The following is a 24,394-nucleotide window of genomic DNA, read 5'->3' as shown; positions in this document are numbered from 1 at the left end:
TGATTTGATTAGGACAGTAAGGTCTGACTCTGCTCAGACTAAAGTCTCATCACTGAACAGAAATAATGTCCAGTATAGAATATAAAGTCCTGCTGCAGTGGAGACAGAATGAATATTGTGTCTGACTCCATCATGAGCTTGAAGGACTGCATCCATACATCTCTGACATGACTGATTAATGAAGTCATCTGGAATGGCAAAGAAAGCCTTCTTGCAGGACTCCCAGAGTTCATCAAGACTCTTTGTGTTCATCTTCAACATCTCCTCCTTCATTTTACCCCAGACATGCTTAATAATGTTCATATCTGGTGACTGGGCTGGCCAATAATGGAGCAGCTTAACCTTCTCTGCTTTCAGGAGCTTTAATGTGGAGGCTGAAGTATGAGGAGCGCTATCCTGCTGGAGAATTGTCCCTCTCCTGTGGTTTGTAATGAAATGGGCAGCACAAATGTCTTACAATTTTTGGGTGAACTAACCCCTTTAACGTCTGACTCATGAGCTGGCTCTAGTGTGGAGACGTGTGAATGATAACCAGGGTTTATTTTACAGCAGTGATTCTCCACTGGTGGACAGTAGAAATGTCAGAATAAGCAAACAGACAAAGCACAAAGAACAAAACATGAATCTTAATGAAGTATTCCCAAGCTGAACAATGATAATACAACAGGAGCAAATCTGTTAGCACGGAAATGTACACAAGCATGGTGAAAACATGTTGAGCACTGATCCTGACTGATCTCTGAACAGTTATATTATGAAAACTACATACAGCTGTTCCCATTTCTGTTTTCGAAGTTCATCAGCTATTTTCTTTCCTGATATTTGGACATTAGTTTGAGCCAGATAGCACATATTCAACTGCAAGTCATATTTTAAAGATTGTTTAGTCTGTGTGGATCATCTGATGTGTACAAATATCTGGTAAAGGTCATTAAAAGGTCTATTTAACAAACATTATGAATCATCAACATCTTAAAGACATTCTCTACACATCTATTCAATGTCTAAAGGAGACGTCTTCCAGATGTAAACACACAACAAGTAGACGTCTCTGTGATTTACACGTGCTGAAACAAACAGCTTAAACTAGTCCAGCCTGGTTTTAGAGGGGGTATGGTCATTTTCACCCTGGGCTTAGCAGGTCAGGCTGTAAAATCACCAGCTAAAACCAGCTTGATCAGCATGCTTTAAGCTGGACGTAGCTGATTTTGGCTGGGCTTCCAGCGTGTCTAGGCTGGTCAAGCTGGTTTAAGCTGGTCATCTCCCAGCCTGACGCGCTAAAAGCAGGCTGGAAATAGCTGGAACCCCTCTAAAATCAGGCTGGTCGAACAACTAAAGCCAGCCTAGGTTAGTTTAAGCTGATTTTTTCAGCAGGGCTATAAGGCAAGGGTGTCCAAACTCAGTCCTGGAGGGCTGGTGTCCTGGAGAGTTTAGCTCCAACCATAGTCAAACACACCTGAAGCAGCTCATCAAGCTCTTACTAGGTATACTAGAAACTTCCAGGCAGGTGTGTTGAAGCAAGTTGGAGATAAAGTCAGCAGGACACTGGCCCTACAGGACCAACTTTGGACACCCGTCTTACTTGATATACTAGAACAGGGATGTCAAACTCAGTTCCACAGTTTAGTTCCAACCCTGCTCCAACACACTTACCTGTAGGTTTCAAACAACTCTGAAGGACTCAATTAGTTTGATCAGGTGTGTTTAATTAGGGTTGGAACCAAAACTGTGCAGGGCTGCAGCGCTCCAGGAATGGAGTTTGACATCCCTGTACTAGAAACTTCCTAACAGGTGTGTTAAAGCAAGTTGGAGCTATACTCAGCAGGACACCGGCCCTCCAGGACTGAGTTTGGACAGCCCTGCTATAAGGTAATGTGCTCATTTCCAGTGTTGCCATTAAGACAACAGACATCTATCCATCTTTTATAGCATTTCTACTTAAAGAAATTAAAGTAACAGCTTCTGTACAACATCAATTAAAGAGAAACGTCATCTCTAAAAATACAAATCATTTACCAGATTCATATTTATGAGTGTCTTTATTCTCTTAAACACTAATATGTGTTTGATGCATGCTGAAAACCGGTAACCATTGACTTTCATAGAAGGAATAATACAAATACAATGGAAGTCAATGGTTACAGGTTTCCAACATTTAAAACATTTATAATATTTAGTGTTTAACAGAACAAAGATGCTTAAACAAGTTTGAAACAAGTCGATGATGACTACATTTTCATTTCTTTGGGGTGAACTGTCCTTTTAAGTCCTCAAAACATCCCATGTGAGGCCCAACAGGCTGTTTTACAAACTCTAATATTTGCAGAAGAGCATGACCAGGTTTACAAAGGCCAGGAAAACAGTCAGCCTTTTCCTGTTTACATCCCATGCTGAGTCTTACACAATCCGAGTTCAATTATAAAAACAGAAACCTGATTACGAACTCTTGAGCAGAATACATGTTTGCTGGCATGTCAGGAGCTTGTAGACAGTAGATAAATAAGAGAAAATCTCAGCACTTCTCTATACAGGGTGTTTGAATGCGCTGATGCGCCACAGGAAACAGGACGAGAGCATCATCAGCAGTAAAGTGTCTATTCTGGAACAGTAATTGGGTTCATATTCTACACAACATTTACAATTGGTTTTCCTCCTCCATACACTCATTATGTTTTGTGAATAAAACGTGGCTCAGGACAGGATGAGGGCTCGGTTTGGGGTGTGAGATTTTAAAGAGCGAAGGTATCGTCTGGCTTTCTCCGTCATGAAGAGCTGATCTTTCGTCCGTCCGCAGACAACAGTTTCCCACGCCGCAGACATCTGTCAGAAGAGAAAATTATTAGATAATTAAGACTTGTTTTTGTTCTATAAATTTTTTTTAAGTTGCTTTTCTTTTAGTTTTAATGAAAATATTCTCAACTATTTTCTGCTGCAGACAAAACAGCACATTTAATTAATTTACAAGAAAACATTAGCAGTTTTTGGCAAAGGCACCTACTTTACCCCCTTTTCAAGATTTAATTAAAGTCTTTCGTGTCTCTAGAATGTGTCTGTAAAGTTTTAGCTTAAAACACCCATCAGTTTATTTATTATAGCTTTCTGAATCTGGGAAATTTGAGCTGTTAGGACACTTTAGCTGTTTTTGTTGCCCGTGCCTTTAATGCAAATGAGCTGGTTCTCCCCGCCCACTGTTCCCACATGTGTCAGAGCCAGAGATCTCTCTGTATTGCTCTGATGGATGTAGCCTTCACCTGCTGCGTCTCATGTAGATAAACAGCACAGTGACAGACACAAATGAAGCAGATCTGCCTTACTACAGTAAGAACTTTTCTAATGGTTATTGGAGGCATTTGTTGTGGAGTTTATTAAAGCCTTTCTGCAATGATGAGTCACACACACAAACGTACACGCACGCACAGCTTTCACAATAAATGTGACAGGATATACATTAATATCCACTGTTGATGTACAAAATAAACCTGATTTAAGTCCACAAACCGGGACTGAAACGTCTTCTTTTACAAATGTACAGACATGCGGCTATGACGATGAATTACAGCGAAACACAGTCTTTACTTTATTACAAACATGCACGATTTTAAAAGCATTTTAAACTTGTAAAACTCATTCTCGAGGTGCAAATTGTCATAAAAGAGCAGAACAGATCTTTTAATCCCAGTTGTTTTGCGCACATCCTCTTATATGGATATGATTATATGATATGCAGCTGTCAATCAATTCATGGGTGGGGGAAACCGCAGTGCTATGTCATGTTGCAGTCGGCCTCAAACTTGCAGGATTTGGATGCTATTATAACATTAGGAAGTTAAAAGAGTAAGACTTATTGTCTTTACATCACTCCAGTTTGACTGTGGAAACACTATACCTGCACACAGTTCTGTCTAAAAGGCTTACAAAAAATGATTTTCCTCATAGCTGCCTTTTCAAGTCTCTTTCTACAGTGCTTTTTATTATTTATATCTATTGACATGATGTACGGAGACCTGAAGAGCCAAGAAAGGCACCTTTAACTTAAATGCATTATTTTTTTACTTACAATTGGACTGAAGAAAACGCATCTGAAAACCTAATAAGCACATTCATTTTTCAGATTTTACTTAGTAAAATGTTTTTCCAATTAAAGTTTATTAACATGAGCTCAATTAACACATTGGTTTTATTTAATGACAAATTTCCCATGTGCATTTTCAAATTCCACCCTATTTTTCTATAATATATATATAGAAAAATACACATAAAAATGGAAAAGTTTTACAAAAAATACAAAAGTAGGCATTACAAGATAAATTAATTGCCTAATTTCTTAATTAATTGATTAGAATATGTTGAGCTTATTCTGTATTTGGTGACAACAACCATAGTAATATAAATAATCCAGTTAGAAAAAAAACAACAACTAATTTCAGTTTCTGATGTTATAAACCAGCAGAAAACAAAACAATTAAATGAGCTATGTTAAGTCTTTTAGGAGTACCTCATATCATCTAAAATACTCAGAAATATCTGACATTGGACAACGTTTTCAAGCAGAAATAACCCAGTACACGAGGTGGAGCCGTGTAACTACCCTTTTCCAAACAAACGTACACCTCCTTGATCAGAGCCGGTGTGCATGTTTGAGATCAGCACATGCCTGAAATGATGTCCTGTATGCGTAACATGAGCAGAGTGTGATCTACAGCTACTTACAGGCAGTGGAGAGATAGTTTTGGGTGTTGCCAGCACTGGTTTAGAGGCAGGTCCACTTTCATTAGGACCCAGAATAAAGCCTTGATCCAGAACATTCTCCTCCTTCACAGCACATGAGGACACCGGAGGCTCCGGCTGCACCGTCTGAGGCTGTGAATACAGAAACTCTTTCAATAACACTTTACATCTGAAGAGAGGGCCAGGATAAACGCAACACCAGTGTGGTTTTCTGTACCTTCTGACTGGGTTTGACTGTGGCTTTAATCTGCTGCTTTCGTGCAGCAACACTTTCACTGCAGTCGATGACATCCAGAGCCAAAGACTTACGCACTTTCTTCATGGGAGGCCGATACTGTTGAAGACACAGATCATTCAATATAACAGCAAACCAGCAACAAAACGAGAATTTATCAGGTTTACTCCATATCAGCAGCTCAGATTGCTTTTACTGCAAATCCAGTTACAAAATGAAATAGGATAATCATTGAATACATCAACATTTAATCACTTAAGGCTGCACTTGATATGAATGTAATCAAAGGTTAAACCGGACACATAATCTGATGCATGCAGATCAGGGTTTAAATGTCTCTTTGCTGTCAGATCTTTACTGATTTTTATAAAGTAATCTCAATAATTGCTCTGATTTTGATGAAAATAATTCAAGATGTCGGCGCCAGTGGTGTAGTGGTTAGTGCATCGACACATGCACTCCGGTGCTCACGGCGACCCGAGTTCAATTTATCCTCGTGGTCCTATGCAGATCCTTCCCCTTTCTTTGCTCCCTATGCTTTCCTGTTAATACTCTCTACTGTTCTATCGAATAAAGGTAAAAACCCCGAAAAATAATAATATATAAAGACTAAAGCAACAGAGGCTTACTGAATTATTAATATATAATACTTAAGAAACACTTTAGACAACTTTGAAAGTTCAGCAATATCATGAGTATCACATGATAAGTTTTTTCCAGAACCTTTACCTTCTCTGTTCCTCAGCGCTTTGATCATCTTCCTCAAATGATTAGAGATGTTTAGAGGCTTGGGAAGATATATTTGTTCATTTCTATTAGTCGGCTACAAAGTTATAAAGATATTGTTGATTTACAAGCAATATGAGAACCTTTAGTGCATGTAAAATACCAGAATCTGCACCAAATTGCATATCATTTAGACCCATTTTCCTCATACTCTCAGTACATATGTAAACTCATATTTTGCATATGCTAATATGTTTTTTTTTTATTAAAAATGATTTTAATATTAAATGGGTGCATTAATTAATTTTTTTTGGGGAAAAGTATTTTAAGGTTTATTTTATTTATTTAATCTCAATTGTAAAAATGCAGACATGTTAAGGTAATATAACTAAACAATTAAAACTAAAGATCTTCAGTTAATCAGATAGTTTAATCAGACTTTAAGATCTTCTGTTAATGTAATTCTGGGTTTCAGTAGGTTACACAGAGTTAAATTTAAGACTTTAAGACATTTTAGGACCATTATGAATGGAATTTTAGCCCATAAATGGCTGAAGGTTAAATAATTTTCTACATGGCCCAGATGGAAAAGATTGTTATTTGCCAGATCAAAAAATATTATAATTTAATAAATTTAATAATACAATAATAATAATGTTTTAAATTGAAATTTTTAGCAAAATATTTTAAATATTGTGTAAAAACAAGCAAGCTCTAGTCGTATCCATACACTTTTTTTTACAACATAAACTCCCTTTAAAATAAAATAAAAATGAACAAATGTTTTAAAAACTAGAATTAACTAAATTCATGCACAACAATCTGTCCAGTGTCCTCCGCAGTAAAAACATGGAGAACTTTTAATCAAATGTTATTGTAAGGAATATAATTAAACCAGTATGATACATAAAGTTTAAAATGACCTTTTTTATAAAGTTTAAAAGGTTTAAAGTTTTATTGAGATGATTGTTGATTACTGTATGGGTTTTGACCAGATTTGGTAACAATGCATGAACAAAGGAAAATTAAGACCCGTTTAAAAAAGATTTAGGACCTACAACACAATATTTCAGTAATTTTAAGACTTTTTAAGGCCTAAAATTTAGATTTTGAGATTTAAGACATTAAGACTCTGCAGAAACCCTGGTAATTCTACAAAAATGCAAGGAAAAATTTGGACACCTTAACCCTCAGGCTTTTATACAGTGTCCTAATTTGTTTCTTCACAAGACTGGAGTTAAAAGCTGCACTTTTTATTAGGTAAAGACAAATGAATAACTTTTAAAAACAAAAGAAGTTATCAGAATTCCTGGTCTTAACCTCCATCAGTAATAGACGTATTAATGATCCACTATGACTGGAAACGGAGCTAATCCTTTTCCCTGTCAGATCTCTCACCACTTGTTTGCGTTTCTTCTCAGCAGGAGCTTCATCTTCTACGATCAGCTCGATTCCTGCTTCACTGCGCAGCACTTCTTTAAGATCCTCCTCCAGATTTGGGGTTGGAGGCTGAAGAAAATAGCCCAAAGCAAAGACAGAAACAATATTTTGTGAAACACAATGGTGGGAGAAAAACATCCAGGATTTAAGCATCTTTTTACGACACAAAAAGGACTAAACTATTTTGTTTTAACACCACAGAGGTTTATAGTAAGACTTTCTGCAGGTTTCATACAGTCAAACTGAAGACTTTTTAAGGTGATCATGAATTAAATGTAAGATATCACTATGTTGGTCTCATTTGTAGCCATAATACATCAATTATATCTGGACTAGCAAAAGAAACAAATACACAGGATTCTGTAGCACTGCAGGTATATTTCAATGAGTTCCGAGTTAACATTCGAGGTGTAACAGATCACAAATCTCACTGTTCAGATCACATTATGGTTTATTAGTCACGGCTCGGACCATTTTTCAGAAGAGGGGGGAGACAAAAAATGTAATTTGCTTTCCAAATACTATAAAATCAGCACTGCAAGACACTTTTGGTTTTAACAAGCAGTACTTAACACCTGTCATTTAAATAAAAATAACACGAAGAAATAATCAGCTGAATAAAAAAAAATGGTAAAATATTCAGTAGACAAATTCACCGTTACTCCTACTGCTGCTGATAACCCTAAATGTAGAAATCTAATTTAATTTGTACAACCCATATTTATTTTTTAGCCTCATCCTCAATAAATGATTGAGTTATTCACTCATTAAACTTCATGTTTCATTGCTAGATGATCATTTCTGAAGAATTATTCAGTTGCGCATTTTTGACGGCTGGTTGTCGCCACCTATTGGTTAAACAGTAGCTCCTTTCACACAGTGATACCAGTAAATATCCAGAACGACTTTATCGGTAAATTCAAAAAAGCGCTGTTCACTCAGGCGAGGACGTTACGGAAGTTTTCCGGAAAAAAGCGTTCACACAGCTTGTGTTTGTAAACATTTGACTACATTACAAACTCTTTGGATGGATCAGTATTGAGTACAACTCCAATGAAAACATCTGGAGGATCACTTTCGCATGTCGAGATGTTCATGATATGTGTGTGCTGGCGCTATGGGCGCTCACGGGCACACGCAAAGCTTGAAGGTAAACAAACAACGGATTATCATAAACATTTTGTCGATGATTATTTACACAGTTAGCATTAAGATGAACATATAAACGTTATCCGACTAACATCTAGCAGCTAAATGTGTCTGGAAAAATATTCAAAGGCTTTTATTCTCATAAACTGTGCAGACGTGAATGCGTCTGACTGTTCTGATTGGCTAAAGTAGACGTCTCATGTCAGCACGTTCTAGACGTGGACGCGCTCTTAACGGCAATCTTCCTACAGCGCAGCATTCCGGCAAATTACCGGCAATGTTACAACTTCTCTTTCCGGAAAATAGCCAGAACGAATTTACCGGTATTTTCAAAAAGGGCCTGTTCACACATACACACCTTCCCGGAAAATTGCCTGGTAATTTTCCGGAAAGGTGTGTATGTGTGAAAGGGGCTAATGTAACTGCTGCCTTCAATATTAATTTAAGCGTCAAGTTAAATGAAAATGACGGTGATTTTAATCTTTAGCATAAACATAAGTGGTTTTATCTAAACTATAACCTGTTGTTTCAGTATAGCCGTGTTATTTGCATGTCTGTAACTTCATAACGATCTCAAAACACTAAAGACTGAATCTCCTGATTGTTGCGTTTTTCGGACACAGATTTGAATGCAGCGATTCGAAGCATTTATAATGTATGTTGCGTGGGTGTTGAAATCCAGATCTTTACTGATTAATCATGCAGCTTATACTGAATGCATTAATGCAGGCTGAACAGAGTTTTCAGTAAATGCTCTCACCAGTGGCCGCAAAGGGCCGTATTTCTCCATGGCGTTTTTGAACGGAGTGGGCGTACGAGGCATCGTGTCCAGATCAGACTTGTGATTTGGTGTTATAAACCTACAAAGGAGGAAACATACACAAGTTCAGCAGTCACATCAGAGCTGAATCGCTGTGTGTGTGAACGCAGAGACGTACAGGGAGTTTTCTTTCTGTGTGAGCGGGGTTTTGTCTCGGTGCAGCGGTGTGGTGACCACGGCTTTCTGACTGCACACGGGAGTGGAGGTGAGGGACGGGTTCTCCAGGTCCAGCGTGTCCTGCTTCGTCCACATGTTGAGGAACTTTGAGAACACAAATATAATATTAAAGGCTTTGAATGATAACAGAAGCAGTCAAATGTTTCCTAAAGTCTGACAGGAAAGTGTTTGCTATAGCAATTAGGTATGCAAAATGACAGACATTACAAGACAGTCAATGAATTAAACACTTAACTATCAAATCAGAGAATCATATCTGTAATACACTTATAATACAAGAACTATCATATATTGCACCTTTAAAAGTTAGATTCTTTCAATTCTTTACAAGAAGTTAAAGAGAAAAAGAAAACAAAACACAAAGATAAGGTAAAAAAAAGTACAAATTAAAGACACAAGAGTCATTTCATTGCCACTTACAGCTTTAATTTGTATATTGTGGTAGCCTTTTAGCAGGTAAATACAGGAGAACCATGCAGCCATTTATATGTGCCACACTTGCTGCAGCCAGCAGATGGTAATGACTATAAATGAACATTGAGCATTTAGAGGACTTAAAGATCTTTTACCCCTTATAATATTTATGCAATGAAGCCTGACTGTTAAAAAAAAAGTGATCAAATAGAGATATTTTAAAGATCTTTGAAACATGCATTTAAGACATGAAAACTAATTAAGACCTTATTTTTACACTATGAAATGCAAGACTTTAGGGATCTGTGGCCACTCTGCTTATGTACTAACATTATCTCAAATGTTTAAAAGAACACTCAGATCCTGTGAAATAAGCTATTTTAACTTTAAGAGATAACAAGTAGAAAAGACCACAACTCCCATGATTCCACGCTCAGTCATGCTGTCATTAAAATACACGCCCTCTTGTGGCCAAAATTACATAGTGCAGAGTTACTGAAGTTTGTCCTGGGCGCTTGCGTTTTTTTTCAGTTACGTCTTTGGTTTGGTGCGTTAATCTTATCGTTACTATTATTCAAAAGAAGGTAGTGATTCGCACTCAATTGCTTCGCACTGTTTTTATTTGTACCTTTTCTTACATTTTACGGGTGATAACAGACAAACAGAGGTTTCGGCACAAAGCCTTCCTCAGTGTGTGACACAATTCTCTATAATCAGGTGAACATCAATACAATAAAATTCTAACAGTTAACATTAAAAGTTTTCTACATTTGACAATTACCCAAAGATTAAAAATCACAAGTCTTACCTTCACCTCTACCCATATAACCAATTATACAGGATGTGATTTTTAATCTTTGGGTAATTGTCAAATGTAGAAAACTTTTAATGTCAACTGTTAGAATTTTATTGTATTGATGTACACCTGATTAATGATAATAGTTTATACACTTTATCTCTGTAGAGTGAGGTCGGAAATGGGAAGATTGTTTATTGTCAACTAATTGCACATTGTGATTGACTGTGGAATAAAAGGGTGGAGTTAGAGAATTGCGTCACACACTGAGGAAGGCTTTGTGCCGAAACGTCTGTTATCATCCATAAAATATAAGAAAGAGTACAAATAAAAACAGTACGAAGCAATTGAGTGCGAATCATTACCTTCTTCAAAATTACATAGTGTCAAAAAAATAAATAAAAGATTACAGTTTGAATGATCTGACAGCCATATTAAGCAGTGATGCAACATTAATATTTGACCACCCAATATGATTTAGTTGTTGATATTATTAATTTAAATATATGTACGCAAATTCACAATATTTCAATAAATAAATAAAATGCAGCCACTAAATATTGTGGATTGATCAGCGTAGCTGATTCACTGATATTGCACACTTTTTATTAAGAAATTATTATTATTGAAATGCATAAGTTTTATCCGATTGAAAACCAGAAATTTAAAAAAAATCTAGTTTATTTAGTTAATTAAATAAATATTTAGTTTATTTAGCAGCTCCATTATTTTGCTGGTTTGTTTTATTAATTATTTCATTAATAAAATCATGAAAATTATTTCATTTTACATGAATAAATTACAATGTTACAAGAGTATTTAATGGAATTACTTAAAACTTCATTATTTAAATTTACCAGAAACAAAAATATAACATTACTCATTCACAGTACATACACAACTCATTATTTTTTTGTGAGCCACCCCAAGATTTGGTGTGGTCTTACTTGGCCACCCCTTAGAAAAGTTTCTCAGGGGGCGCCACTGTGTGTCCATCCACCTATTTTTAATGCAATCTTTGGATTAATCGCAAAAAAAAAAAAACTGAATGAAAAAGCCAAGATGTGCATACATCGCATAAAAAGATTCTGCACACAACCGAGAAGGATAAACTTTATCTGATATAAAAAAATCTGCATTAACTACAATGGAAACGAATAAATTCCAGCACACAAAAAAAATTCATGTGATTTTGTTTCAACAGATCATGTGATGATAAAAATGGCGGAAAGTGGCATGTATGTTTAGGTGGATGATGAGCTCCGAAAGGTTTTAAATGTTAAATAAGAAAAAGCAGTGATGATAAAGATGATATCCAGAGATGATATCCTGCCTCCAAAAGCAAGATAACATTACTGCGCTCAGTGGGTTTCGTCTACGTGTTCTAAGACGGAAGTAAATTATTATATACAAAAACAGGGTTCCTGCACCATTTTAAAAGTACAATTTAATGCTTTTTAAGACATTTTTAAAGACCTCAACAAATATAATATAAGACCCAAAAATTGTATAATCTCTTTGGAATAAGCTACTCATTTTAATGTTCTCGTTAGATGTAAATTAATTGTGCCTCGTCACAGTATGGATAACCCGCAGTACCAGCCTTTTGGGTGTCTGGTGGTGAAATGAAACTGTTATAGCTGACTGTGAGGGGGCGTCTAAACTAGAGCTGTAATCATGATATAAAAGTTAGGCCCGATAGAGCCCGAACCCGACAGGTACATTTTGATTGACAGCTTTTTAAAAGCCCAAACCTGTTTGGAGTCCGACATTATCCAAATGTGCACAGGCACACAGCTCTTTTGTCTTTTTTCATGAATGAGTCGTTTATATGGGTTAACATTACTTATTCATAACATTGGCTATAGGCCTAACATTAGTAACTAGTAACTTTGTTAGGTCGAGCTGCAAACAATGCAGGGATTAACCTGGACCTGCTATGACTAGCTGCTGCAACGTCCCGCTGCTGCTTTCCTCCTTTCATGTGCAACTCGACGACTTTGAGCCATATGGTCCCTAACGAAAAAGAAAGTTTAAGACCTTAATTTCCCGGATTTTAATTTAAGACATTTTAAGACTTATTAAGGACCAGTGGGAACCCTGAAAAAAAAGCCCAACACTGTAACTTCTGTTTTTCTTTTGATATTTGGCGGCAGTTTATGAGGAAGTGATGATTTTGTTATCTTAGACTCGTTGGATGGAAACGCTGCTTTATTCTCAAATCTTTTATGCCATACTCCAGTTTTGCGCATACATTTAATTTGCATCTTTGGATGGAAACATGGCTAGTGTTGTGTTGCGTTTTCCCACCTGTGAGGGGGAAAAGGGCAGGATCTTGACCGGCGTGCTCTTTGGGGTCATAGAGTCATTGGGGTCTGGCGAGAGGGCGATGCGTCGACGGCTGCGGCGACTCAGGATGGATGGAGGAGTGGCTCCGCCGGGCGAGATGGGGATCAGCTCTCCTTTACTGCCCTTGCTGAGCTCCTGCAGTGCACTGCCCTCCAGACGAAACTGCAGCAGCTCCGAGCTCTGGCTCTCCTCCGGCAGGTCGAAGTCCGACATGGTACACCAGCCCTCCAGATCCTGCACACACACACACTCTGATCAGTCCAACACACACTTAATAGTCCCATGAAGTAGGGCTGCACAATATATCATTTACGCATCGATTTTGCAGTGTGTGCACTTGCATTAGACCCTTTTCACAAGACGCTCATCGGCATCCTAAATCCTTGAAAGTTTTTACTTTTTTTTTTTTTAAACGGGAACATTTATATGTATAGTATCATCTTTGTATTCAATTGCAAAAAACTAATTACAGCTCATTAAGGGTGTCACGATCCTCCAAATCCTCGATTCGATTACATTTTCGATTCTAAAGTCACGATTCGATTCTCGATTATGAATAATTAATTAATGACCAATCAATTATTTGTACCCTACCGTTTAAACTACCTGACCTGCATGGTCTTTGTTTTACCCATAAACAAATCATACAGTAAATGAATAAAGGCAAGATACACACATAATTACCACCTGTCAATCACTTTTTCTGCGGGACTCGTGAATAGGCAGTGATCTGTGTCGTTATAATGGCGTCGGTAAAAAAGACGCACAACCTACAGGAACCAGCCAACAGTATCTGAGGTGTTCGCTAAAATGACTAAGTACAAGTGAGTGAAAGATTGAAGCAGTCCTCTGACTGCCTGGACCTGCTGTCTCGAGCGCATGGCTGTGTGTGCGTCTGTGTCTGTGTGGTCACGTGATGTGCATTTTCAGAGGTAGAGAGGAAGGAGGGCTGCTCAGAAATGCTACACGCCACTGTGGATGTCAAATCGTTGTCGTTCTAAAATGCCATTTAAAAACAAAGACAGTGTAAACAGGGCCTGAGTGTGCACTTTTCGCCAGCGGATTTGCAACGGGGGCGGGCAGAGGATCGCGATGCCGGTGTTGTCTATCGGACGAACCCTAATACGTACATAGCAGAGCTTGCAAAACTGTGTTTTTTTTTGTCGACAACACGAACGTTGTCAACATAACTCACTGGAAATCCAAAATGCTTAAACACCGGCGACTTCATTGAAAGAGGAGAGGGTTTAAGCTCTGTCGACGGGTCTCCTGCTTCTGCAGTTTAACAAGCACTTCAACAAGCCTGTTATTTTCCGCTTGGCAAGCCAAGCTGACGTGACATGGGGGCGTGGCAGCATCGACGATTCTATTTTTTGATTCGATAATCGAAATTGAGCATAAATTTCAATCAATTTCGATTAAAAATCGAAATCGTGACACGCATCCCTCGCATGAGCAGTAGGGGTAATGCAGAATCTATAGCGGCAGGACAGTAACAACATTCAACATGATTCTCTCTTTTGGCTGCCGTTATCAGTCTCACACTATTGTTTTCCTCTTTCTGAACGTCTTGATAACACCATCGTGGAGTTTTTATTTCAGTAATTCAGCAAATAGAATTGTAAAATAATGATTTGTTGTACTCTCCCATTGACTGTGCTCTGAGTTTACCAACTATGACGACTTCGGTCACTGAGAAATACGAATACGTGGCTTCATAACATCACCCATCACAATCATTTAATATTACTTATTGTGACTACATTACATGCACATTTTGCAACCGGCTGTAATTCTAATAGTGATTTTCTGATCTAAATCAGGCTTGACTCACCCCGTCCATCAGCTCCATCACCTCCTTCAGTGTGGGAGCCGCTGACGGAGACAGAAACCCAGAGCTGTCCATCACCCACGTGGACACGTTGGAGTCTCCGCCTTCACTTTTGGGGCTCGTTGAAGCTTTGGGGGTTTTGGGAGATGAAGCTTTTTGTGGAGGAGCAGTGGCTTTCTCTTCAGGTTCCTGTCAACAAATGAGGGTATATAAATCGATTTAGGATGAACCAAAAGTAAAATATTTGGGCTGATACCAATACAGATTTAATAAAAGAAAATAAATGTCTCTCCAGTTCTGATACCAATATCTGTCAATTACATACAGTTCTCTTCACTAAAGTATAGGAGTCGACATTTGAATTAGATTAAAAAGTTGAAGAAAAATAGCCTAAAATTATTGAACACCACCCATTCTTGTCTCTTGATTACTGTAGTTTTCCTGAACAAGGATTGGATCCATTTAACTTTCCAACCTTTTAAGAGATACAAGATAAAAAAAACATAAAAAACACAATATGATCACCTTCAATGATGCCATTTAATTTTCCCTAATCAATATTCAACGACTTTTATTTGACAAGTAACATAAAGTGGGTACGGAAAGTTTCTTATTTCCCTTTTATTTCACTTCTTCCCTGATTATTGTACACACAGCACCCCATACTGACAGAAAAACACATTCTTAAACAGCCCAGCCAGAACCCTGACTTAAACCCAATTGAGCATCTCTGGAGAAACCTAAAAAAAACCACCACCAACGTTTACCATCCAACCTGACTGAACTAGGGAGGATCTGCAAGGAGGAATGGCAGAAGACTCCCAAATCCAGCTGTGAGAAACTTGTTGCATCTTTCCCAAAGAGACTCACAGCTTATTAGATCAAAAGGGGGTTTCTGCTAAATACTGAGCAAAGGGTCTGAATACTCAAGACCATGTGATATTTCAGCTTTTCTTTTTTATTAAATCTACAAAACTGTCAACAATTCAGTGTTTCCCATGTTAATATGGGGTGCTGTGTGTACATTAATGAGGAAAACGATGAGCTTAAATGATTTTACCAAATGGCTGCAATATAACAAAGTAAAGAATGTCAGAGCTCTGAATACTTTCCGTACTCACTTTACTTAATAAACCTAACAAAAAATAGATTACAATCTGAAAGCTGAATAAATCTGCTTTCCACTTAATTATGGTTTGGTAGGACAATATTTTACAGAGATACAAATAATTGAAAATCTACAAACAGTTCAAGAGTTCACACTTAGCTGATGATTAGTAATAAGCTAGTTTGGCATGCTGTCCTAGGATAGAGCCCCGAGCTCAAAAGATCCTCGAGCCCGGAGCTCCCTCCCCTTGCAGGGCAAGAGGGGAGTTTGAGCTCAGGTAGATCTCGAGAACCCCCCCTTAAGTCGATTTACTTAAGTCTCTTGTTTTTGGGAGTGTGGGAGGAAACCGGAGGACCCGGGGAAAACCCACGCAAGCACGGGGAGAACATGAACTCCACACGAAAATGCTGTCCGGTTGGGTGGATACCCGAAATGTCAGAGACATTTTTTGCTGTGAGGCCGTAGAAAAGAGGAGAAGGGGTGGAAGGGGGGGATTCTTCAAGACGAAGATAACTAAAGGTAAGATGCTTGGTTATTAATACTTGGTTAGGAATCGTCTGATTGGTGGTTCGTACATTAGCTTGACTCGGGGCCAGCCGTGTCAATCATAAGCACATGATCCTCTCGAAATTAGTTTATGAATAAACTTCACTTAAAAAAAATCTAAATACTCTGAAAATCACCATGAAAAAAGTCTAAATTAAGCTTTATAGCAATGCATACCAATAAACAAAATTAAGTTTTGATATATATACACTAAGACATTTTACTAAAGGTCTTCATGGAACACTTAATGATCAAATAAGTTGTGCCATAAAAGAAAAATAATTAATAATTTTGACTCATACACTGCATTTCTGGCTATTCCCACAAATACACCTGTGCAAGATGGGGCGGGGTAATATGTATGGGGCTAATATAGTTGTCTTGCTGAGTGTTGCTATTCTGTGATTGTTGTATGGTTGTATTTACGTTATCAGTGTTAAATACTAATTTCCTTTCTGTGCCGAGCAGAATGGACAATAAAGTTTGAACACAATACTTAAGACTGATTTTGTGCTCCAAAAAACAGAAAAGATCCTCCTCATACCCGCTTTGAGCATTCGACAGGCAGTTCCTCACTGGCTCCATCACAGGAAATCTCCACCTGCAAAACACAAACCAGCAGTGAAACCCAAGCCTTCCCATTGGGTAATAACGTTAGTCATTAGGCCTGTCACAATTATCAATATATCGACTTATTGTACAATACATGGACACGACCTAGATCAGGGGTCACCAATCTCATTCCTGGAGGTCCGGTGCCCTGCAGGGTTTAGCGCCAACTTGCCTCAACACACTTGCCTGGGTGTTTCGAGTATACCTAAGACCTTGATTAGCTTATTCAGGTGTGCTTGATTAAAGGGTCAGGAAACACCAGAACACATGTGTTGAACTGTTGACAGTGGTATATGTGTCCCACACTGCTAAAAACACTATTAGGACACCTATATTTCACTAAAAAGTGTAAATTGGTTGTTTTTGCGTTATTTCAAGCAAATTCGTACTTCCGGTTTGAAATGAATTTTTGAAGCTGCGTCACGGTCATGAGATAATAGCGTGTATTCCAGCGTGCAGACTGGACGTCTGTGCCAGAGTGTGTCTTATTACGTCTTACAGTGTGCTGCATTAATGCATGAGTAAAGCTTGGTTCAAACCAATCAGCGCGCTCTATTGTGCAACTTCATTAATATTCATTACTGTCACAGTGTTTAGACGACAGAGACGCCACGTTGTGTTGGCAAAACAAGCGTGAAGTGTTGCTTTTATAGTTTGCTGCAGTGAAGTTTTGTTTTCATTTTCTCTCTGTGAGAGCTCAGCTGGAGTCACGTGTGGATTAACAGTGTACGCGGCGCTCCACAACAATAACTTACGTGTCTAAGGAGGATTATTGTTTACCTGAGAGCTGTTCTCATCTGCAAACGCTGAGATCCGGATTCGCTTTAGTCTCCTCTTAATACAGACGTGGCTCTAGCTGCTGGTGATTGTCCTGTCTCTACAGATTTGGTAAGTGAGCGACCAGTGCTCTTTGTTTATTCAGTTTGTTCGTATCGAACTAAATTGCACCGAGTGTAAACATGTTAGCACCACAACCAAACTTTAACCTCGTGTAGGATTTTCACCGCATTTAGTGACCGGAATAACACACACGGCTTTCTGATGCTACCTGCTGAGTGCATCTAAGTTTCCGGGAAATGCTGAGTTTTTTTTCTCTCATTCGCCGTGCGGCATCAAACATTGCCGGAAAAATACACGCTTAGAGCAGATCCCCGAATCAAATATCTCGTTTGTCGCAAGGGACATGAATGAATTCCCTGAATGAAAGAGCCAAACTGCCAACATTTAATAATTTGGCAAATAATTTGACTACAGATGTCCATGTAGGTTAAACACCATCACTTTCTCCTGTGTGTATTTTGACTCTGAAACTCGCGCGTGCCCAAATAGACACTCCCACACCATCCCACTTTAGTTCCTCCGACACTCCCCCCTAAACAGAGCTGGACACGCCCACTTTTCTGACTTTTTCCAAAGTAGAGGTGTGAAAACACCCTGCTGAAACGAGGGGGTTTCATGGCCCTTTAAGGTTGGAGCTAAAATCTGCAGGACACCGGCCCTCCAGGAACAAGTTTGGTGACCCAAACATGAAAATGAACATCTCATCTCAAATAAAGGGGTCAGCAAGAAACTCTATTATAAACAATTCCTACTAACAAATTATCCTGATGGTTTAGAATCTGCATATTCATATGCTGTTGTATAATCAGTTATTATATTAACAGGAATAAATTGGTCTTTAATAATATCACTTATCAAATTAATTTCAGATATATCACACAACAAAATGACCTATGACAGGCCTATCGGGGATAAAGTGGTGTTGTCTGACCTCTTCAGAAAGCAGCTCTTCAGGGTCCGTCTGCTGGAGCACGTGCAGTGTAGTGTCCACACCAGAGTAAAACCCCGTCTCTACTTTACGCTTGATGGTGGAGTTCCAGTGGTTTTTCACAGCATTGTCCGTTCTGCAGAAAACAGAAAAAACAACACACAATATAAAAAAATACTTACTAGAGGTACAGATATCCATTTTCAGATTAGAGATGTACAATATTATGATTATATCAGGGTTCACACACATTTTTATTATCTTTACTTTTCTAGAACTCTGAAGTAAAACTTGCTGACCTAATATTTGATGTAATGTTTACGTATACGTGGTAAATAACAAAAACAAAAAAAACAATGCATGTTCAAATTTATTACAGCATCACATAAAAAGCAACAATCTATTTAGTTTGAATGCATTTTTTATATCTGTGTAAAACTGATTTAGATAAACCTTACACAGCCCTAATAATGCAAGACCATGTGTTTGGCTAAGGACAGAAAAGAAGACAACTAACCCACATTCAACTATTCAGATAATTTGGCATTTGGCTGAAGTCTGCAGTGTGTTTCACCTTCCAGGCAGCAGTTTTGCGATCTCCGCCCAGCGGTTTCCCAGCACGCGGTGGGCCTTGTAGATGATCAGATCTTCATCCGGGGTCCAGGAAGACTTCTTGACGTCAGGATTGAGGTGGTTGTGCCAGCGTTCTCTGCACTGCTTCCCCAGACGCCCCTTCAGGTGTTTGGCCACCATCGCCCACTGCTTGTTGCCGTACTTCTTCACCAGCTCGATCACCTGCACACACAAACAACATGTACACAGATACTCAGACGGTCGGGATCGCTGCTTATTGAATTACTGAGAGGATTCCTCAATTCAGGCTCAATTTTTTCTTTCCCCCAAAGTTTTATATATATTTTCTATTACATTTTATGGCTGCACAATATATTGTTTCAGCATTGAGATGGCAATCTGTGCATTAACAAAAGTCACATCTTGGTGTTGAGTTCAAATTATAGTTGACCAGAAATCAAACCAAACACACGAGATGTGTGGAGGCTGCAGAACTGAAGCGTAACCGAGTGAAAGTTTATTATCTGTATGTGTTTTTAAGGCCTGTGACTACATGAACATTTTAATAGTGCATAGTTTATTAATGATCAATTATGTTGGAATATTTGAATGACGCAATGTTATTTTACATTTGATTATTTAATTTCGGTACCCGAATACTGTCAGACTCCTCCTAGAAAACCATAAAGCAGTTTATTTCCCATTAATATTTGCTCCATTGTGTTTATTTTTGACTGCAGTTTGTTTATTATATGTATATAATAAATTACATAAAAATACATTTCTATTTCACTCCCTCTTTTTTGGAACCACTTGAGGGAGAGTAAATAATGAGTAAATTTTCATTTTTGGGTGAATTGTCCTTAGTGGGGCAAAATTTGGGCCCATTTGGGCAAAATGTTTTTGCCCAAAAATTTTAATAGTAAAAACTCATTTAAAAAAAAAAAAAATACTCATTAAAAATTATTTAAACAGCAATTATATTGGGCTTTAATATTTACAAACCCTAGCACTTTGCTGATTATTATTATCATTATTATTATCATTATTATTATTATTATATTCTTATCCAGATTTTTAGTCATACTTTTGATTTATTATTTCAAGTTTAACCAATTTGGTCACTTTCAGGTCATACATATACTTTATCTCTTAAAAAAGTAAATATTATACTTTAAATATCTAAAGTATTAAAGTATTTAACCATTAACATAAACGTGAAAAATAAATTGGTCAAACTTGAAAATAATAAAGTAGGACTGCAAAAAACTGGATAAGAATATATAATAATAATAATGATAAACTCATGTTTTTAAGACTGCATTTTTAAATTCTTGATCACTTTAATATGTACAGTTGACGTCAGAATTATCAGCCCCCCCTGAATTATTAGAACCCGTTTATTTTTTCCCCTATTTCTGTTTAATGGAGAGCAGATTTCTTCAACACATTTTTTTTCAACACTTTCTTAAACATAATAGTTTTAATAACTCATCTCTAATAACTGATTTGTTTTATCTTTGTCATGATGAACGTAAATAATATTTTACTAGATATTTTTCAAGACACTTCTATACAGCTTAAAGTGACTTTTAAAGGCTTCACAAGGGTAATTAGGTTAACTAGGCAGGTTAGGGTAATTAAGCATTTAAAATGGTGTTTAAAAAATTAATAACTGCTTTAATTTTAGCCTAAATAAAACAAATAAGACTTTCTCCAGAAGAAAAAACATTATCAGATACGCTGTGAACATTTCCTTGCTCTTTTAAATATAATATAGGAAATATTTTAAAAAGCAACAAAAATTCAAAGGGGGTTGAATAATTCTGACTTTAACTGTATATATTGTATACTTTTTCTATGTTGAATCCTTGTATTTCAATGCATGTTTGATTTCTCAGTTGTAGCGCTTTGGGTTTTTGAAAAGTGCATTATAAATAAAATGTATTAGTATTATTATTATTACTATGATGATGATGAAGTCTGTAAAAGTGTCTGTAAAAATGTAAAATAATTAGAAAATAAATTAGTAAAAATGTATTACTTAATTAGTAGTAAGTAAATAATTGTTTATCTACAACGTGTACATCATAAATGTCCTATATTCATATATCAGGCCACAAACTTTAATTTATTTAATAGAACAGAATAAAATATATACTACAAAAATAATGACTTAACCTTAACTGTAGTGATATAATCCATTAACTCCACTGCAGTCTCTACATTTTACCTTCTCGTCCTCCTCCTTGGTCCAGGGTCCTTTGACAAGATCAGGATCCAAAACTTTGAACCAGCGATGCTGACACTGATGCTCCGATCGATTCTTCAACAACAAACACACTCTTACAGCATTTCAACTTTAATCAGACACTCAAATGTTCAATAGATCAAAGCATAAATAACATCTGATGTGCGTTTTCTGAATGCATGATGAACACACTTACAGGTAAAAATCCAGCGATGTATTTCCAGTCATTTGATCCAACGTTCAGCACCAGTTTACGCAGCTTATCATCCTGGGATATGCCAATGAACATGAAATTAGAGATATGCAATATTTATTCATGTTTTAATGCCATATCAACAGCATTCATGACAAAACCTAAACTAAAAATACAATATATAACATGCAATCATATCAGTTTCTTAATAAACATTCATTGTACAAAAAACATCAACACTGAAAAGAGTCTCATACAATCATTTAGTCTAATTAATAAAAGTATGAGTCCCGGATGGGTCAGTAGGTGTTTCTGTGTGGAGTTTGCATGTTCTCCCCATGTTAGTGTGGGTTTCCTCCAGGTGCTCCGGTTTCCCCTACGGTCCAAACACATGCACTATAGAGGAATTGATGAACTACATTGGCCGAAGTGTACGAGTGTCTATCCAGACATGAACATGATGTGACATGATGTGTATACGCTGCGTAAAGGATTTTCTTTTCAATAACTGATATATTTTTTGGGGGGGATAGTTAGGGTAGAGGTTGGGCCAGTAGAAAGTATTGTTTTGTTTTATTTATTTCTACTGTTTGGACGCCACCCACGTCTCATCTCTCCAATTCTCTCATCTATCGGTTCAAACATTTGTTGACTGCAATTGTGAATATATTTTTGTAAATATTTATTATTGTTTCTATATCCATAATTTTGCATTTATTATTATCACTATATTTGTAAATGAACTCACTTTATTGCATTTAGTTAGTCTTGGCATTTTGTCCCTCACTTGTAAATATTGTGAGTTTGCTCGTGTTTCACCCAAAATTAATGTTACTCTCCTTCCCCTTGACTGACCATCTTTAAGACTGTAACAATAAGTCACAATTTAAGAAAAAAACAACAACAAAAACACACTATTTATTGATGTGAAAAACATTAAAGATACTATTAAGTGACTGTTTTAAGTGAGGTAAAGTTGGCTTTATATATAGTTGCTCATTTTTTCAGTGACAACTTATGACATGCTCCCTATGTGGTTCATCATGGTACTTTGGATATTCAGTCTGAAATCAGATGTAAACATGACTTTAAAACAACATTAGCACTATTTATTTGACTGTAAACAATGTTGTACTTTGATAGTCATTTGCTGCTGAGGTAAAGATGGCTTATATTCACAAATTTTGACTTTCTCCTTATTAATATAATTTCAGAAAAGTGTTCTTTGCTAATTCTAAATGATACAAATCTTATAAGCAGCGAGTGACTATCAAAGTCCAACATTATTAAAAGTCAAATAAATAGAGCTAATGTTATTTTGAAGTCACATTTACATCTGATTTCAGGCTGAATATTCAAAGTACCATGGGAACTTATAGGAAGCATGTCACAAGCTATCACTAAAGGAAAGTAATTGAGGTAAAGTTGGTTTTATAATCGCACATTCGTTAATTTAACTGTCTCTATATTGTTTACTACGCTTTTTTTTAAATATTCTGTCAGAATTAGCATGCAAGTATGAGTTCAAAACAACATTAGCACTATTTAACTGACTGTAAACTATGATAAGCATTGGCTGCTAATATGATTTTCCTATTTATAATTTGCAAAGAACACTTTTCTGAAATGATATTATTAAGGAGAACGTCAGAATATCCGAATATTAAACCAACTTTACCTCTATACGAATGTGTGAATATAAAACCTCAAAAATAACTTCACCCCAATATTGTTTAGATTCTGCAATTAGAGAAATGTGTTTACCTCCTCTTGTGTCCACTTGACTTTCACCTTCCCACAATCTCTCTGGTCAGCTACATCAGAGTCTGTGTCCTGGCATAAGGCCTCCTCCTCATCCTCACTGTAACACACACACATACACGTTAAACAACACTGACCGCAGATCAGCAAACACTGTCTGACACCATTTATCAGGGCCTTGTATTTGCTAAACAATGTCTATTAACACCAAAGGGGAAAAAAACAACACTTTTACTGCAGAAAAGTAAAGAAAATTATACTTTAACCCCCTTAAATGTGCTTTGTAGAATTAAATAAAATACAATACACATTCAGAGCTAATATCTCGAGCTATTAGCAGCTCAGCTAACATTAACAACACTTGTCATCAAAGAATAAAGCACTTTTCTCTGTCTTAAAGCTAAATGTACAACTTATAATAGTGTGTGATGCTGACTAACATTGTAAATCTGACTTTGTGCAAATCTTTATTATGCTAATATTATAGTAGTTCCGCGTTTATCAGCTCTCTTTGTGCTATTAGGCGGGGTTCAATGGATCGTTCACAAACTTATTGTCAACAATCACCACATGCACAGGCAGAATACATTTCTAAGTCTCATTTTTAGCCCTAAAGTGAATCTCCATTACAGATGAACAATAAACATGTACGAATAATAAACTTAGTGTACTTACCCGCGCGCCCACCAAGACATTTCCCTGATGTTTGATCAAAATACGGCAATAATACAGACCTTTATGAGGACACTCTGAGTCTAGAACACACGCATAAACTCATGTGTGATGCTAATTAGACAGTCGATCAAATTAACTAAAGAGTTTCATTGAAAAGCGCACAGGAGCTCGCAGCTAAACATCCACTGCTGCGCGCCCAAGTTTCTATCTCGCGCTTCTTTTTCTCGTCCATTCCCGCGAGT

At 37.1% G+C, this 24,394-nt stretch overlaps 1 protein-coding gene across 5 annotated transcripts; it reads right to left on the bottom strand.

The window, feature by feature from the left end:
• Positions 1–521: 521 nt before the first annotated feature.
• Positions 522–24,394, bottom strand: mybl2b (MYB proto-oncogene like 2b). Of its 5 annotated transcripts, XR_015501896.1 has the most exons (17): positions 24,153–24,394; positions 23,481–23,577; positions 21,720–21,791; positions 21,506–21,598; positions 19,274–19,494; positions 18,703–18,835; positions 16,864–16,920; positions 14,585–14,854; positions 14,275–14,378; positions 12,796–13,296; positions 9,217–9,359; positions 9,039–9,138; positions 7,088–7,198; positions 4,946–5,062; positions 4,711–4,860; positions 1,859–2,820; positions 522–1,405 (listed from the first exon to the last, which is right to left on the bottom strand). XR_015501896.1 is itself a non-coding variant. In NM_001003867.3 (15 exon segments), coding segments are annotated over 15 exon segments (1,902 nt in total). In that variant the 5' UTR covers positions 24,173–24,363; the 3' UTR covers positions 522–2,691.

This window comes from Danio rerio, chromosome 11, assembly GCF_052040795.2.
Source record: "Danio rerio strain M-AB ecotype USA chromosome 11, GRCz13ab, whole genome shotgun sequence".
Taxonomy (NCBI): Eukaryota; Metazoa; Chordata; class Actinopteri; order Cypriniformes; family Danionidae; genus Danio; species Danio rerio.
This window is presented reverse-complemented; position numbering and strand designations above follow the sequence as displayed.